General features: G+C 39.4%; 1 protein-coding gene across 1 annotated transcript in view; it reads right to left on the bottom strand.

The window, feature by feature from the left end:
* The window catches only part of LOC143040120 (uncharacterized), a 72,054-nt gene extending 52,831 nt beyond the window's left edge, over positions 1-19,223 (bottom strand). The window contains exons 1-7 of the mRNA XM_076210814.1: positions 18,838-19,223; positions 18,136-18,197; positions 15,313-15,415; positions 14,804-14,893; positions 14,357-14,480; positions 10,748-10,884; positions 1,499-1,675 (exon numbers count right to left, since the gene is read on the bottom strand). Coding sequence (XP_076066929.1) covers positions 1,499-1,675; positions 10,748-10,884; positions 14,357-14,480; positions 14,804-14,893; positions 15,313-15,415; positions 18,136-18,197; positions 18,838-19,105 — 961 coding nt within the window. The 5' untranslated portion in view covers positions 19,106-19,223. The remainder of the gene's footprint in view (positions 1-1,498; positions 1,676-10,747; positions 10,885-14,356; positions 14,481-14,803; positions 14,894-15,312; positions 15,416-18,135; positions 18,198-18,837) is intronic.
* Positions 19,224-19,919: the final 696 nt, after the last annotated feature.

Raw genomic sequence — 19,919 nt, 5'->3', positions numbered from 1 at the left:
AAACCATCCACTCGTCACATCCCTAACCCCATTCGCAATAACCTTACTCATGTCTACAATAATGATAATTGTAAATTGCGTTAAAATAGAGTCTGATAAGAGAAATATATTAGATAATTTTAATCAGATGATGTGTAATGTCGTTACTGTCATGTGGACGTATGAAAAGATCACAGAAATTCAATATATTTGTTAATCAAAAGTAGAAAAAATTTAACTATAGGTAAGTTTTTACACTTACAAATTTAACGAATTCCAAAACACTGTGGTACGTGGCTTGTACCAGCTGTCTACCTAGAGATGGGGATGGGTCGGGTGTCTACATGAAAGCTAACCAGATAAGACGAATCCTCCCTACCCTTTAGAACCAAATAGTAGGTCAAGTGGAGTTGTGTGTTGTAATCACGTTTGTCCCCATTGGCTGAACGGGTAAAGTTTCATGAATGTTTATTTGATAACTTGCTCCTATTACAGTAAAATTCCTTTTATCCGACCTTGGTGGGACCTACCCTAGATCGGATGTTTGGAAAAGTCGGATGTTTGGACGTACACTAAAATATTAAGAAAAAAAACTCACTGGTTTGAGACATTTTCACTTGTTTACGGTAGAATAAAGCATAATAAACAACACAGCAGAGTGGAGGAGAAATAATCCCAAAAGGCCAAACGTAAACAAACATGAAATGTCCGCGAAAATAACAGCCGACCTGAGCGCCATGAGCCGGTAGCGGCGATAGCAGCAACTAAAGAACCACTCGACGGTCGGATGTTTGGACAAATTCAACTTTTATCCGACTTGGGACATTGAAGAAAAAAGTCGGATGTTTGGACTAGTCGGATGTTCGAAGGTCGGATAAAAGGGAATTTTACTGAAATTAACCAGTAGGACCAATGACAGTTACCTACGAGACGGACATCGGAGAGAATAATTTCCATGCCTCCGAGGGATTGACACGCCAAGCCCAAGATCTCCTTCAACTTCGACTCTAGCGTATTCCCCTTACCATTTCTCCTAAGAACAACTGACAACTAGCAAATGTTCCCCTCCCCAGTCTCCTAAAAGCCAGTGACAATAAGGCAGTTCTAAACTTGTACAACACGGACAGCAGTTCAACCTTTCTTCCCAGAGAGATCTATAGGAAAACCCGAGGACTGTTAACAGCTGCTGTTTGGCTCAAGGGAACAAATGTTATCATTATCAAGTACCGCGGTTTGTAAAGGGGTTGTAAAAACTAATACTTAAATAATTACACAAATATATAGATTATTTGATGGATTGTAACGCAAATGAATAATTATAATTGTAAAAGAAAAAAGTTATATATTAGAATAGATCAATAAAACCAATACATAATCAAACTATTTGAAATTGGAAGCGTGGAAGAAACAAAATTGATCACTCCTAGTTGCCAACTACATTATTTTTGTTCCAGCTAACGCCTGATCATTCTATTCAGCTTATGAAAGAAATTCCCGGTCCTGACAAGTTGAATTTTACCTGGGTCGCATATCTGATCGACGGGCAGTATGGCGTAGTTATTGGTTCTGTTGACGTCTCCAGTTCGGTTGAGGGAGTCGAAGATCAGAACGAGGCTGACGTAGGTCAACGCGTAGCAGGGCAGACCATCCGAGACCCGCAAAACATTGAGGTCCACAGCCACGGGGCTCACCAGGTCTACAGAAGAACACAAAGATAGTGGTTCATGAAGACTTTTTCTGCAATGCTCAGCCATCTGAGTTAAAGGTTCTCAAACTAACATGCAATGCTCAGCCATCTGAGTTAAAGATTTTCAACCTAACATGAAGCTCCACTGCTATGGGAATATCCAGGTCTTCGGATGACCAAGACAAGAAAAAAAATAATAATAAAAATAAAAATCAGTAAGAATTGCCTTGACTTCTCACAGGAATGTCCCCTTTAAGGAGAACAGTGAGTAGGATGCCTAGTCCTATCCTCCGTCACGTTTTAGTTGCCTTTTATGGCTCAAGTGGGAACACTCAGTGACAGTATTCTTTCTTCCCTACCAGAGGGTTCAGCGAAAATGGAAACGTATATTTAGAGAAGTGGTACAGGACAGTATTAAGAGTTGGGGGCAGCATAACGGAGGGACAGTCGCAGTATAATAAAGTAGCATAATTTTTTCTGTGACTAGAGATTTCCTCTAGCACAGACAAAATTATGTGTGTCTCTGGTCCGTAAGGGCAACCAATATAGACCCTAAAGTATCAACTGCATGCTACTGAGCAGATTTTAACTTCACAATAACATGCAGCCAATAACCCAGAATGGGCATAGAGGGGTTAGGGAGAAATGTCAATGTGGTGTTGGGAGATCTCAATGGTAGAATGGGAGATAAAGGGAGGTACAGTAATAGTGGACTAGCCGGTGAGGCTACTCAATGTGTGTCTAATGGAGGGTAGAGTGCCAGAGGACTGGGGGAGTGCCTGTATAGTTCCGCTTTACAAAGGGAAAGGGGACACATGTAAATATAGTAGTTTAAGAGGGATCAGCTTGTTGAGTGTAGTTGGAAAAGATTATAGGAGGATTTTTTTTGAGAGAGAGAGAGAGGATTAGGAGAGGAACAGAAGGAGTAATTGGTGAGTAACAGTGTGGGTTTAGGAAAGGTAGGGGTTGAGTAGATCAGATTTTTGTGGTAAAGCAGATATGTGAGAAAACCTTAGGAAAAGGCAAGGATGTTTTTTGGGCCTTTATGAATTTGGAAAAGGCTTATGTCAAGTAAACAGAAAGGCACTATGGGATACATTGTAGATATATGGGAATGGGGCAACTTTGTTAAGGGTAGTCAATTTTTTTTTACGAGTAGTAGCCTGTGTTAGAATGGAAAATAGAAAGAGTGAGTAGTGGTAAAGGTGAAACTTTGCCAGAGCTGTGTCATATTGTTAAAGAAAATGGATAAAAGTGGGAGGTGAGCCAATTGTTGTTTGCTGACGACACTGCGCTTGTGACAGGGTCAACGGAGGAGTTAAGTGGGTTAGTGACGGAATTCGAGAAGGTTTGTGATAGGAGACATTTGAAGGTAAATGCGGGTAAAAGTAAAGTGATGAGATGTACAAGGGAGATGAAGTGGATAGCTTTAGGTATTTGGGGGCCACATGTGGCAGGAAAGGGAGGAATGGAGGTGGAGATAAAATGTAGATTGAGGGACAGTAAGTAAATGCCTTCGGAGATAAAAATGTGTTATGAGAAATAAGAAACTAGGAATGGATGCAAAGAGGAGATTGTATAAAGGGGTGATTGTTCCGACGGTATTGTATGGGGCAGAGACTTGGAGTTTAAGAGAGGCAAAGATAAAATATCTGAATATGTATGAGATGAAATGTCTGAGAAATATGGTATTGGTTACTAGGTTGGATACAGTGGGAAACGAGGTGGTGAGGAGAGTGGGAGTGGAAAAGGTAATGGCAGATATGGCTGTTGAAATATTGGGGTGGTTTGGGCACACAGAAAGGATGAGGAATGAAAGATTGATTAGTAAAAGAGGTGTGGAAGGAAGAAGTAGAGGGAGTGAACTTGAGGGGACGACCGAGTATGAGATGGATGGATGGGGTGAAGGGGATATTGAGCAAGGAAAGGAGAAGGCAGGAGATAAAGATGAGTGTAAAATGACTGTGTGTAGATGATACTGTTATGCAAGATAGGGGGTTCTTATGAGTGAATGATATTTTGACGCAGCCTGAAGGGATTTCTCCCTGTCTTCTCTTTTCCCTCATGAAGGGACGGAGAAGGGGGGTCGCCGATTAAGTGAAGCAGCCTAACTGTGGATGTACTGTGTCTTGCTGCATTGAATTTGACCCAGGGCAGTTGGCGGATGCAGGGATGGCCCGTTATCTATGAGGAGCTAAGATTGGAGGGGTGGAAAGGGTGGTGGTGGGGGGGGGAATGAAGTGGGTTGGAATAAATACGTGCCTCTAGCTTAGCTAACTCCCTTATAAGGGGGAAAAAGCTCTTGTTTTTATAGACATACATAGATAGCAAGACTTGCTCATCTATCTGCAGGAAGGATTCTCATGCTTAGAACCACAGAGGTTTTCAGAGGGATCCAGATACTGAAAACTGGTCTTTGTTGGATGACAGCCCATTTTAATCAATGATGCAGCAATACACAAGTATAGATCTTTTGGAACAAATATTTTTATCCATCTTAAGAGCTTTCTTCAGGGTGATACTAAACATAATTATTTTGGTCATATATATATATATATATATATATATATATGTATATATATATACAGTCTCTATATATATATACAGTATATATACATATATGTGTGTGTGTGTGTGTGTGTGTGTGTGTGTGTGTGTGTGTGTGTGTGTGTGTGTGTGTGTGTGTGTGTGTGTGTATGTGTGTGTACACATATATATACATATGTACATATATATACATATATATTGTTACCATACCGCGTATGAGTCACTCCTGTTGTTTTCCATTCTTTTCCATTCTCTTATGTGTATCTTATTAGTAGCGAGTAAAAACTAAGTATTTCGAAAGTGAACATATTTACGTATACGTCATATAATTTAGAAGGTTATATTCTAATTAGTGTATGAAAATACATGGATGTATTTGCTTTAATTTCTTGTGATGTATAGATAATGTATGATTTACGTTAACGACCATATATGTCGACAGATCCATTGTTGGAACTTGTTTTGATGTTGAAACGAATTTGAATGAATTGTCGCTTTCTCTCTCAATTACAGCCAAACGAGTAGAATGTCTCTCATTTTAGTCTAATGGGGATTCGTTCAATGTGCCTAGATTTGGCATATTTAGAATTAATAAATAAGGAGGAAATGCTGTGCTCGAGAGAGAGAGCGCACTAATAAGGTATGTATGCCTGGAATTTGTATTGTATTAAGAATTAAGAATTATCTTGTTCAAACTAGAGATTATAAGAATATTCCATTATATATATATATATATATATATATATATATATATATATATATATATATACATATATATATATATATATATATATATATTATACCATGTACATGTAAATCATGCCATTGCAAATATCTCATTGGTGAACTCTTTAATATAGTGATTAATATTAATACAAGATATCTAATTCATTATACATGTGTAAATTATTCCAAGTTGACATATTGATGTCTACTATTTTGTTGATTTTTTTTATATGAATAAAAATGTGGAGATCAGAGTATAGATCTACCGACTGAATGTCATGATACTATGATTTGATTCTATCTCGTACGTGTAAGACTATGTAGGAGAATTATTTTGCATTTAAGGAGGATATGTAATTGCTACAGTTTTTATATTTAATATATGAAATATATATATATATATATATATATATATATCTTTGTCTAACCTCAGTAGTTGATGATTGATGATAGACCTAATAGATAATGATAAACAGATTTTTGTCCGCTCACCATTAGGAGAGGCGGCAGTGCTATTTATGCTAAGTATTGTCGTGACAATATATATATATATATGTGTGTGTGTGTGTGTGTGTGTGTGTGTATGTATGTATGTGTGTGTGTGTGTGTGTGTGTGTGTGTGTGTGTGTGTGTGTGTGTGTGTGTGTGTGTGTGTGTGTGTGTGTGTGTGTGTGTGTGTGTGTGTGTGTGTGTGTGTGTGTGTGTGTGTGTGTGTGTGTGTGTGTGTGTGTGTGTGTGTGTGTGTGTATGTGTGTGTGTGTGTGTGTGTGTGTGTGTGTACGACGTTTTGCTTGTTGTTACAGCTTTTCCAAATACATATTCGTAATACACATAACTGAAATTAAATAAAAAGAACTATGGAAACAGAGGGAGGGAGAGAGTAAGGTAGGTAAGGGGTATGGGGGTCACTGAATATTAGGAAAGGTTAAGAAGAAGGTGGACTAAATGCCTGGAAACAGGAAAGGGTAAGGTTAAGCTGGGTGAAGGGCATTAGCTCACAACCGAGGAACAAAAGGAAGAAGAAAATAAGAAGGGTGGGCAAATGTCTACTGTCCCTAACACACTCCACTCTCCTCCACCCTCCCTCTTATCTTAGCACCTCCTGGTTGACTGGTCATCCCTGCATCTTGTCCACTGCCCTGTGTCAGAAGCAGTGCCGCAAGACAGAGCACATCAACAGCAAAGCCGCTTCATTAAATCGGCGACCCCCCCCCTCTCCGTCCCCTCATGCAGAAAAGGAGAAGACGGGGAGAAATCCCTGCGGTCTGCGTCAAATTTTTCTCACACATACTAACTCACTCCCCATCCCCCCACCCATTCCACCTCATGAATCACAACATCAACCATATACAACCATTTTCAATTCACCCCTGTCTTCTGTCCTCTCCTATCCTTCCTCAACAGACATTCCCCTCTTCCTCAAAACCCCTTTCACCCCATCCATCCATCTCATCCTAGGTCACCCCCTCATATTCACTCCCTGCACTTCTGCCTCCCATTTCTCTTTTACTAGTCTTTCTTCAATCATTTTTTCCATGTGTCCAAACCATCCCAATACTCTTTCATCCACCATATCTCCCAACTCCCTTACCACCCCTGTTCTCCTCCTCAACTCCTCATTTCTCACTCTATCCAGCCTAGTAACCCCTATCATACTTCTCAGACACCTCATTTCAAACACATTCAAACTCCTTCTCTCTTCTTCTCTTATGTTCCATGTTTCTACCCCATTCAATGTTGTTGGCACAATCACTCCTCCATACAATCTCCTCTTAGCATTCATTCCCAAATATCTATTTCTCATTACACTTTTTAATCCACCAAGGCATTTACTTGCTCCTCTCAATCTACATTCTACCTCCACCCCCACTCCTCCCTTTCCTGCCACATTCGTACCCAAGTATCTAAAACTATCCACTTCCTCCAGTCGATCTCCCTTAATACTCACTTCCAGTCTGCTGTCACTTTCACCCCTTGTACATCTCATCACCTTACTATTACCCACATTTATCTTTAGCTTCCTTCTTTCACACACTCTCCCATACTGTCACCAACTTCTTCAATCCCTCCTCTGATCCTGCTACAAGCGTAGTGTGTTCACAAACAACAGCTGGTTCTCCTCCCACTTTTCTCCATTTTCTTTAAACATCTCCAATCCCTAACCCACCATCCTTGCATTTACCTCTCGCACCACCCATCCATGTATAGTGGGACGAAGTCCCACCTTTACCTCCAACCACTCACTCTCTCCATTTCTAATCCTGACACATGCTCTACTACTCTTGTAAAAACTCTAGACAGCTCCTAAAAGCTTTCATCCTATCCCGTACATTTGCAAAACCTCCCACAGTGCCTTCCTGTCTATCCTGTCATAAGGCTTTTCCAGATCCATAAAAGCCCAAAAACATCCTTACCTTTTCCTATGGCTTTCTCACATATCTGTCTTACCACAAAAATCTTATCTACGTAACCTCTACCTGTCCTAAATTCACACTGTTCCTCGCCAATTACTCCCTCTGTTCCTCTCCTAATCCTCTCAATCACGATCCTCCCATAAGCCTTCCCAACTACACTTAACAAGCTAATCCCTCTGAAACTACTACACTAACACTTATTCCCTTTTCCCTTTAGACTGGAACTATACAGGCACTCCTCCAGTCCTCGGCACTCTACCCTCTCTCCAGCAAACATAAAATAGCCTTACCAGCTAGTCCACCATCACTGTACCTTCTTTTTTTAGACATTCTGCATGGCATCCATCCAGACCAGGTACCTTACCTGCTCTCATCATCTTAACAACTGCCTTCACTTCATCCTTCCTTATTTCTCCTCCATCTTCCTCACTCATCACTCTTATTTTCTTAGCACTTTCCACTGCAACTATCTTTATCTCCCTATCCTCCTTCACATTTAGCAACTCCCTAAAAAATTCTGCCCATCTTCCCCTTATTGCCTTCTCTTCCATTATCATCTCTCCATCTGCACCTTTTACCTTTTCTTCTCTACTTGATTTGCCTCCTCTTTCTCTCTTAATTTCTTTCCAAAACATCTTTTCATTACTTTCAAAATTTTCTGTCATACTCTTATCCCATTTGACATCTGCTCTCCTCTTTGCCTCCTTTACCTTGTGCTTTACTTCTCTTTTCTTTTCTTTGTACCTCTCATATGACTCCCTCGTCCTATTTTATAACCAGTCTGTGAAAACTTGCTTCTTCTTTTCTACAACCTTCTTTGTTTCCTCATCCCACCACTCACTGCCCTTCCTTCTATTTCCTCCCGTCCTTCTTGTTCCACACACCATCTTTGCACACTTTGTGACTCCCTCCTTGAACCCTCCCCATTCCTCCTCCACCTTTAGCTCTACTCTATCCCTCACTCCCTCCCACTCCCCTCTCACCGTCTTCTTGTACTCATTTAAAAAGTTCACTCTAAGCACCTCCCTGCCTTTTGTCCTTTTCCTCTTTCTCCATCTATCCTCCACTCTCAACTTACCTTCCACCAAAAAATTATCTGATATTCCCCCACTCTCTCCCCTTAGAACATGTACATCCTTAACTCTTCCTATTATACTCCTATCTACTACTACATAATCCTCCACCCTCTCCCATGTGTACTTATGCTTATACTTTCTAGACACATCTCCACCATCAACTCTCTACTACGATTCTTTCCTGGAACTCCACATTTCCCAACCACTCCATCTATTGGTTCATTTCCTACCCTAGCATTAAGGTCTCCCAATACTACTACATATTCCTCCCTAATCCCTCTATGCATTCATTTAAATCTATCCAAAAAGCCTCCCTTTCTTCTACACTCTTCTCACTACCAGGCCTATATGCACTTCCAAAACCCAACTCTCCTTTCCCAGTTTCACCTTCATCCACATTAACCTTGAGGAAACCTCCTTCCACTGCGCTACACGTTTACCTATCTCTTCACTTACTAATATAGCCACCCCTTCTCTCCCTCGCCCTCTCTTCACTCCTGAGAACCTCCCAACTACACTCCCAAACTCACACTCGCCCTTCCCTCTCAACTTACTTTCACTTAAAACCAACACACCCATCATTCTTCTCACAAACATATTACCTATTTCTTCCCTTTTATTCTCATCTGTACCACATCCACGCACATTAAAAAACCCAAACCTTAGGATGCTGGTTAGAGAACTCCTAGACCCTCTTATGCCTTTACTTTTTTTAGGAATGTCCCCTGTGGGGCTACAGGGAGAAGTATGCCTGGTCCCAATCCCCGTCCCGTTTTCCTCGCCTCTTACGATCCAAGTGGGAAGGCTTGGTGGCAGTATTCTTTTCCCCCACCACAGGATAGGCGAAACAAAGAAATGAAATTCAAATAAATGGTACAGGACACCAACAAGGGGTTGATGATGAAAATATATTTAAAAAAACATTATTAAAAGCAATATGACCCCCAAGAAAGAAGGCAAAAAATTATCATTCTTAATTCATTCCGGGAACAGGAAGACATCTTCACTAATTCTGAGAAACAACACTGCACCCAAACCTCATGGAGTTCGTTAATCCCACGTTGTGTACAAATTCACTTGTCCAGAGGAGGACTGTGCGGCCTTGTCTACCTTCGTGGGAAGGACAACTACCAACCTGTCTAAACGAATCACCTTCAACAAGGAAGACCTAAGCATCACCTTTGGACCCACCACAGACGCCATTTTGACAGGAAAGCCATGTTAAGTAATACATAAAATATCACAGGAAAGGGACCTAGAACGCCTGACCATTCTGCAGGCTGTAAGCATGAAAGACTTACAGCTTGCTATTAATGTAACAAGTTGATTATTTCTCTCTCCTCCCTAGCATGAAAACTACCCGTACGAGACATTTAACCACAAAAATAGAGCCCCAAGTTCAGAAAACACCCATACACAGGCACCTCACGCAGGCTCAGAACACACATAAGCACCCCACGGAGGCCTAACACTCATGCCTAAAACAATTAGTATGGCGGAGGTATAAAAAAAATGGCGCCAGCCGAGCTGAGGAGAGTCTGGCGTGACCTCTCCAAGATTAGTCTTACTATGTATATATACATATCACTCGTTCATATGTCTACACTCCAACTAAAGATGCAGTACTATCTGTGAAACGTCTTCATTTTTCTATTGTTTTATTTTCTGTATTGTGTGTTTATTTTTGTCAATACAACTTCCTAATGTTGATTGGAAATTTACTTCACTTTTCTTTTCTCACATTGACTGACTTTAGACATTCTGTTCTAATTGATATCATTTTTATTCAGTGTAAGGAAACTTTTAATCCAAGTGAGATTACCTCAGAGAAAACCAGTGGCCACCTCCTTATATGGGAGAAAAAGCCTATTGGTATATGTATTTACAAAAAAAATGCTGGAGCACTTCATAGTACTTCCACCTCACGCGGGTCTATCATTCAAAATACATGATTGTGTAACGTCAAATTAAGTTTTGTAACCTATACAACCTTATATTCATTAAAGACATTCAACCCTGGAGTATAGAGCTTTGACTAGACTATTTGACTTGTATGTCCATTCCCCCTGTCGTCAGGCGATTTCATTCAGCTAAGGGGAAGCCACAGGAGGCCAAAAGCTCAAAAAGTGATTGCAAAATGGTCTCAATTTCTTCTAAGCTCCTCTAATCACCTGAGGGGAGGGATGGGGAGTCCCGAAGAGAAGAGCTTGAATCTATAACCAGGATGGATCTTTCTTATGTTTATTCTGGATGTTGCCAAGTGATTTCATTCATCTGATGGAATTTCCCTTACCCCCCTACACTGTTCACAGGTTTACCTAAGCTCGTTTCCCTCGATGGATCGACAGTGACCATCGCCAGACCAGACACTCTCTTCAAGGGGAAGACAGTGGAGCTTGAGTTCGTATTACTTATGTAATTCAGAACAGCATCTGCTGAAAGACTATCTAAAGTCCTGAAAGAAAAGATATAAACAAATAGATAAATAATGAAAATATTTTGTTTCGTCATAAGATAAAAGAATTTGTCTACATTGTCTGGAAGACCCTGTATAATCGTCAAGGAAAAAGTAATAAACAAATTAGAAATATCATTAGATGGTCGAGATGGTGACCTGCAAGTTCCTTCTCCTAACCAAGATTATACGAGAAAGTCCGAGCGATGGAAAGTTATGGGTTGGTGTTCAGGATGGTGGTGGTGAGAGAAAAAATAGATATGCAGAAGTTGAAGACCTCCTAAGGGGAAAATAGATGGGTGGTCCTTAGGAAAGACTGAAGGCAAGTGAAGAGTTAATCAGATAAGAGAAATTTTCCCCTTCCGACATAAGAAATCAAAGATGTTGTAAGTTAAACCACTGCCGTGTTTTTACAAATAATGTGAATATTATCTTTTTGAGGTAATGACTAATGTCATTTCTCCCAAAGCGATAAATAAAAGGTGAAAGAGCCGTGCGACACTGATAACGAAGGAAAGACTTCGCATAGTCGAATTAGAATAGAGGAACAAAGGTTAACTCGCGCAGGTATCCAGTACCTGTTATGCATCTCATTTCGAGGTCCTGCAGCTCTTCACCTTATCTCATTACTAAGAACAGGATAACAGGATCTCGAGGCCAGCTCGGGGACAGAAAAAATGGAAAAGAAGGTTCAAGTGCTGCCCGGCCACCTTCAAGTGATGCTCCTTGGGACTTGCTCCCACCTGGGGATTAGCAAGAGTGAGGTATCGATTGAAACTGCCAGTATACTTTCTCACCGTCTCTCCTATGAGGTAACAATAGTTTCATTTTCCAACTAGCAACCATAATCCCTCCAGTGATGGGGCGTGACGGTGGGGGCAGGGGTGATCTATAGAAGCCCCTAGTTATTACCCACTAGACAGGTAGTGCGAGTCCAGTGGTCGTCTTGTGTGAAGACAAGGAGAAGCACAGCTCAGCAGCAGTCTACACGCTTGAATGTTCCTATTTAGGGTCGGCTCTACTCACCCTACATGAGAAAGGAGCTATAAAAAGTGTTCTAAGTATACCCTCCGCAAACCTGAACAGGTTGGGGAATGATCTCCAGCATGGTTACCCGTAATACGGAAAGACTAATAACCATAATGATAACAAAACAACAACAAAAACAACGAGGAGGGAGCAACAACCCTCTCAAAACCAAAGTCTCTCTGTTTCATTCCTGCCCTTGTCCCACAATATTTCCCTCTGATCGAAGCGAAAAGGATTAACCCCAAGCCCAAGAACAATCTACATTGATAACATAAAAGTAATTGCCCACCCTCTCCACAGAGGGACAATCGGCGCTATCAGCATTATCAACAAACCCAAGCACTAAAATCGACACCTACAACCCCGATCCCACTAAGAGATATAGTATTAAGAGCTTACCAAACAATGCTAACCATCAGCTTGAATCACAACAAAATGAAATGAACCCTGCATTGTACTACCCAAGATTCGTGCTCATTAAATCTACTGACAATGAATCAATAACAAAGAAATGCCCTGTGAGAGTATATGATAAATTAGAAGACCAATGTAAAACTCCCCGTGACATGTGGCTCAAGGAGACACCCTAACAATGGAACTAGGGCCAAGAGCCTAATATGGCAAAGTCTTAACGATCCTGGCGGGCGCCCCAATTCAAATAATATCACAGAACTTTTAACACCAGTGTGAGAGTAGTCTGCATCCCACCTCTACGATATCACACACAAAAAATAATGGAAAGACCAGTGAGACGACCGAAAGTAATAAATGTTTACAAATTTAAGAAAACCATAAATGATACAATCAGTACCCCAACACATATAGTGACCTTCAATCAGCTACAACTTTCAACCGACCTTACTGTAGAATATTTGAGATACAAAGTAGAGAAATACTATCAACGCCCACGTCCTTGGTACAGCTGCTAGTGCTTTGGAAAAAGAAAGCGATGTCTTCGCTAAGAAAGTGTACATTCTTCAGCACAAGCACGTCGTACTCTATACTCAAACCCAGCTCAATGTATAACCTGAAAAGAAGATCATCCCGCATTATCCTCAGATTGCACAGGATACCAGTATGAAAATAAAGTCCTCTTTGTAAGAGACTTGGAACGCACAAGTGTTAGAAAAGCCAGAAAACGAGTACAATTGAGGGTGATCAGAGCAGGATTTACTATAACAAGCGAGACTACCCAAATACTGCAAGAACACCTTACACTTCCCCTAAACCAGTGATTCTTAACCTTTTTCACTGCCCGTACCCCTTGGCATCTCTGAAAAAAATTCTCGTACCCCCATCCAATTCAAATACAATGCAAACATATGAAAAGGATAGTGATACAAACCTTGCTTTGCTTTCTCATGGAAAATATACAGTACCATTGCACTGGCTATCATGTCTCGTACCCCCCCAGGGTTCAAGGTTTCGTACCCCTTGGGGGTGCAGGTACCCCAGGCTAAGAACCACTGCCCTAATCCATCTGAAGCACAAGAACCTCAAATACAACACCAATTCCTCCAATCCGCCAAAACCCTTAACCACAAGCCCATTCAACACCTCCCTGCACCAACCCAAATACCCACAATCCTCCCTCCGAAAAGAGTATAAGAATCTCCTGTGCAAACTTCCACTTTCATGAGCCCATTACAATTTTCACCCACAAAACCTTTTCACCTCTTCCCATTCCAAGAAAATATGTCGCTCTCCAAGACAAATAACTGAAGACTGAATTGATACACCAACCATACCACACTAATAAACCCACCACAGAAACGCCAACAAACCATTTACTTGATCAAAAACAAAGCTAAATATCCCCTATCCATAATGTCCAATACAGCCTCAACGTTAAATATATAAGCTGAAAGCCATCCCATCCTATTACTAATCACATACACTAACAAGAAACCATATGTAACCCTCTTAGATTTCCTAATGCTTCCACCAGATCAAACTGGAATGAATATCCCAGTCCTAACAGACATCAGGTTGAATTAACAAATCCTGCACCAGTCACCATGGGAATACTCCTCAAAGCAACAAATCAAACTAAATAATGTATTTCATCATATAATGAAACTCCCTTTCCCAGAGTAAAGTTCCCCTTACAATATCACATACTGCTAGATTGTGCAATTTGTACAACACCCCGCAATATCTACCTACTCTATCATCTACCCCCTCAAATAGCATCGACCATACACAAAGTCCTAAGCGACGGAACACTGTGGAACACGCAACACTATCTTCTATCCGTAGCTTTCTACAAAAAAAAGTCTATCAACCAAACTATAATTACCCTCGAACAACCAAACCAATATTTGAAATATAAACGTGAGATTATCTGTAAGGATAAAAGTGCTGGTAAAACACCCAACCAATCGACAAAGGAACCTTCCAGGTTAAATCAAGTAAAACGCCGCCAACGAAGGCCGAGGCTTACCCTTCGTCGTCAAGGGAGTAGTACTTGGTCCAGGAGTATACCAGGTAGCCGGAAACGATAGGGGCATCAAATGCGGAGCGCAAGTCCAGGATCCCTGCTTTAGTTTCAAGGTTGACATTAAGGCCTGTAAGGACCGCACAAAAAGATGATTATACACAGGCCTTTGTTCCATTGATGCCTCAGTCAGAAACGAAAAAGCATCATATTACCCATTCAAGTAATAGTATCGACGAAATGAACACACTAACATTAGATATACGAATTGAGAGAAAAGTAATTCAGTGGACTCTGAAAATTACTATAATTTAAGGACAATATTAGTTAAATGCCCATCATGTTTACCTTCTTCGAACCAAATTGCACTTATACTTTTATTCTAACTGCTGCCAGGTTATAATGTTAAGCTGTGGGTGACCAAATAGGTAAAGATAAAAGTAGGCTACTCACCTTTAGACTCCAGTGTTCCATCCTTGCGTAGTTCGAGCCTCACGTCCTCTTCGTCGTCCGACTTCGAGAGGGACCAACCTACATCGAGATCTATTTAAGGGAGGCGGTTGTCAGTAAAAGAGAAATCAAGAGGAAGACTATTCAATCCATGATGGCATATTCCTGGCTAAACAACGTTAGAACACAGATTTCAGATATTGTATCAAATGTGTATAAAAGCCATAATGGTACAGTCTTTCCAACTATGGCATATTACTCTCAAAATCTAAATCTTACTCTGCATGTGAGAGACCAAGGTGGTTTTGCGGGATGGACATCGGAGGAAATCTTCTCCCAACGCCCGTCTCCAAGCCCCAGTAACAACCTCACATATATCAAAAAGAAAAACACTGTAACTTGACAGAACGAGAGATCTTGGGCCCAGTCCGTAGATTGATCCGGGATGAGGGTTTCAACTGGCTCTGGAGACGGGCGGTGAAGAGATAATCCTCCTCAACCTTCTCTCTTACCCTTATCCTTGCAAGTAATATCACCCGACAGTGATTTCTGCGTGAAAGATGCCTCTGAAGTACCCTGGAGAACGGCCACCACGTACATTCTCCCACAGAGATCCTATAGGACAAGACATAGACTTGGACTCAGCAGAAATCTTCTTATGTTTGTCACTGTTTGAAGATGTGCTTCCATGCTTGGGGACCTAAGGCGATATTTGCAATAGTGTTTTAAGGTTTATATTAAATGCTTCCTTTTGCCTGCATACAAGCATGCGACAGAAAGTGCTTGGAGATCTGCTTTGGACTGTACTTACAAATACTGACAGAGCAAACAAAACTAAGGCTGATCCAGTCATACAAAAGGGTGTGCTTGGGTGAATGGCGAGGTATAGAAGATGTTGTGGCGATGTGTCTAGAGATTTGGTGTTGGGCTTGAAAACGTAGTGAGGAGTTTGGAGACCTGTCTATATGCTTAGAGATGTGGCGAGGTCCCTGAATACCTGGAGTTGTGCTCGTATACATAACTGAAATAGTGCCTGCAGCGTAGTTAGATTATGGCTAGTCTTGAAGACCTGTGCTTTTATATATATATATATATATATATATATATATATGTATATATATATATATATATATATATGTATATCTTTTACGCGTCCACACACATTATATGTATATATATGTATATACATATACATACATATATATATGCATACATACATATATATATATATATATATATATATATATATATATATAAATATACACATATATATATATATATATACTCAGTGGGGGACAAAAACTTAGGCGCCAGAGTAAAAATAATAAATTTTCTCAAATAGTCTACATTATCAGGTACTTACTAGCTCTAGTACTGTGTTGGACATCCCCTTCTCTTGAAATATTCTTGGAGACGTTTAGGGAAAGATGCAAGATTTTGAAGCCACATATGGTTCATATTTTCCAAATATACTTGATGGCTTCCTCCACCTTGGGGATTGATGAAGTGTCGCGCTAACGTAAGTTATCTTTCATGAGCGCCCAGCGGTTCTCTATTAGATTTAAACCAGGCGAATTACATGGCCAATCTTTTATATACTCCACATCACAGAATGTAAACCGTTCATTAATGAGTTTAGTAGTTTGGCATGGTGCACCATCCTGCATGAAGACATCTGTTTTGCACTGAATAAAACAGTCCTCCAAATGATCATTAAGTAGCTTAAGATATCGTTCTACATTCAGAGTTACATTTTTGGTAGTATCATTAATGGTCCCACACCATGGTAGCCAAAAGCACCCCAAACCATCAGCGAATCAGAATGTTCTACAGTACCGTGTGGGAATTTTGGGTCCAAAGGATCACTGCCAGGACGACGGTACACTTTGCCAAGACGCTTTCCAGTAAAGGTGAAAGTGGCTTCATCACTCCACAACACATTTTTTCCACTTCTCCACGCCCCACTGTAAATATTTGCGGCAAAAAGCGACCCTGTTCTTTTTTTATGGATACAAGTTTTTTTTTTTTTTTTTTTTTTTTTTTTTTTTTTTTTTTTTTTGCGAGCATTGTGGTGTCAGAATTGCAGATCATCATGCAGATCATCAACCCCCAAGGTGGAGGTAGCCATCAAGGATGCTTCAAAATCTTGCAGCATCTGTCCCTAAACGTCTCCAAGAATGTTTCAAGAGAAGGGGATGCCCAACAAAGTACTAGAGCTGGCAAGTACCTGAGAATGTAAGCTACTTGCGAAAATTTATTATTTTTACTCCGGCCCCTAAGTTTTTGTCCCCCACTGTATATATATATGTATATATACATATATATATATATATATATATATATATATATATATATATATATACATATACATATATATATGTATATGTGTATATATACACATATATATATGTATATATATGCATATATATACATATATATACATATATATATACATATATATATACATATATATATACACACATATATATATATATATATATATATATATACATATATCACTGCTGGGGACTACCACTAATCTTGTTTAGCTCCAGCTCTTTAAGATTATTTATTTATTTATTTATTTATTTATTTATTTATTTATTTTTATTTATTTATTTATTTATTTTTTTTTTTTTTTTTTTTTTTTTTTTTTTTTTTTTTTTTTTTTTTTTTTTTTTTTTTTTTTTTTTTTTTTTTTTTTTTTTTTTTTTTTTTTTTTTTTTTTTTTTAGTTATGGGTGGCAGGACGATATTTTGTATTGCGTTTTAATAGTGTTCTGAGATTTTCCTTGCCTAGGTATAGGGTGAGCAGTCTTTCATGTAATGTAGTGGATGTTGTGGGTTTTGTTAAGCTGGTGTTTTTCATTGTCTACCACATATGTCAAGATGGCCATCTGCATTTAAGACTCCACTGTGTCCACATACTATAAATGCCTGTGTACAGTCTGTGATGGTTCTGAATGGTTCGTTTTGTATGATCTATATTTTGTATTGTGTATTTGAGATAGGTGATATCCATGTTGAGCTGGTACGGTCTAGTTTGGATTTTATGTATTGTTTGTAAATTAGCTTATTAGTACTACTGCTATATTACATTATATGAGCGTCTACGTTATTTTTGTAAGCCTTACGTGATGCAAAATTATGTGTCTGCGCTAAATTGTCGGCCCCTAAAGGTATATCACTTAGAGGGCACACAAATTACAAGCACCCACACCTGCAATGCATTTACTATAGATAAAACCAGTAAAATACGAAGTGTTTTGTATACTGAAGGGATTTCTATACAAAATTGGGCGAGTTTTTTAACAAGTGTCTTCGATTTTATCTTACCGATGGTTTTTTTAAAGTTCCGTCGACCTTTTCTGTGAGAGGACCATTGATGCCCTGTAGCGCTGTAAACAAAACCAGTTTCAGTCATATATTTATTTTCCTTTTGATTTATATTCCTCATAACAAATTTCGTTCTCTGTGATTTGGAGATTGTTTATAACATGAGACATACGTACGTTTACACAAGGGGAAACACATCCGCACATGCATTACATACATCCATACATATATAATATATACATGCATACATACATACATACATACATATATAATATATACATGCATACATACATACATACATACATACATACATACATACATACACATACATACACACACATACATACATACATATATGCATACATACATACACACATACATACATGTACACATACATACATACATACATAGAGTACATACATACATACATACATACATACATACATAATCTGGGAAGATGGTCGAGTAGTGTGAAGAGAAAATGAAAAAAAGTTAGACTATACAATGATATATGACAAGCTTTATCGACATTTTTCTTATGACGGGGATGGCCCAGTCAAAGAACACACGAAAAAATCACAATCACTCGTACTTTGTGGGTGAATGGTCGTATGCCCCCTGCCAAACCACATCACGTCCCTTGACTATTTACCAAAGCTTTCTGACAAAGTTACTAATTCGTAACAACAAAGCTATACTTACTCTCGACACTCAAGTCCTTGGAGTATACCTCCTCAATATATTTTGGTGCGCTGAGGTCCTCCAGCGTGAGTACATCCGCTAGACTGGTGATGTATACCTTGAGGACTTTAGCCTCTACTTCGGTGTCCATCCTGTCCTTCTTGATGACGACCTCGAGTTCTTCGCTTATGCAGAGCTCCTTCAGGGTGTTTGAATCAAAATCCAACACTTGAGGACCACCACTGCACTCGAACGATGTGATCTGAACACCAGCGTGGCAGACGCTCATGTAGGAGAAGATGATGATAAAAGGGGAGAAGAGGTGGAGAAAAGAAGGAGAACGGGTGAGGAAGGGTATAGACCTCTTCGTGGAAAAGGAGAGAGATTGTGAGACTTCATTCTGCTCGTTCCTGAGAAACATCTGAAAGAGAAAAGAAAAGATACTAGTATGCGTCAACAAAAACTGTTCCTTAGAAACATCTGAAAAAAAAAAATACTAGGATGCGTTAACAAAAACCAGTTTTTTCAGTTATGAAGTATGATAACAGAGAAATATGGAAACTAAAAACCAAAAGAAAATAGAAAATATGAAAACAGAAAAGCTTTGATAGAAATTAGCCAAGTTTGAATACCGAAGGGGTTCAGTGCGTGAGCTTGGAATGCAAACCCACTGCGTCAAGTTTGTCTTTATTTCCAAATGATTTCGTTCAAATATATGCAAAAGTTTCCAAGCTCAATTTAAAATTTTTGAAAGCGGCGACAATAGTAATGGCGTGACTGCAAGCTTAATTAAACTTTTTTGAAAGCGGCGACAATAGTAATGGCGTGACTGCACTGTCGTGCCTGTGAAAAGTTTTCGCGACATACCGCTATCTTGTAATTGTGTTGAAGTGAACAAGTTTCAGAAACTTTCAATAAGATATAGAATTGTAGCTACTAAATTTTAATTTGTACGCCTAAAACATAACCTTCCCTGCAAACGCAAAATTTGCAAAGAATCTATATATTTGAAGCCAAACTACTTTTATTTATTATAGCGAAAACGGTTTAACGGGTCTAAAATATTAAATATAGAAATAGTACACAATTATATTAATTCAAAC

The sequence above is a fragment of the Oratosquilla oratoria genome, chromosome 27, assembly GCF_046742065.1.
Source record: "Oratosquilla oratoria isolate Oo_2021 chromosome 27, ASM4674206v1, whole genome shotgun sequence".
NCBI classification, from domain to species: Eukaryota; Metazoa; Arthropoda; class Malacostraca; order Stomatopoda; family Squillidae; genus Oratosquilla; species Oratosquilla oratoria.
Note: the sequence above shows the minus strand (reverse complement) of the source record. Positions and strands in the feature narration are given on the sequence as shown.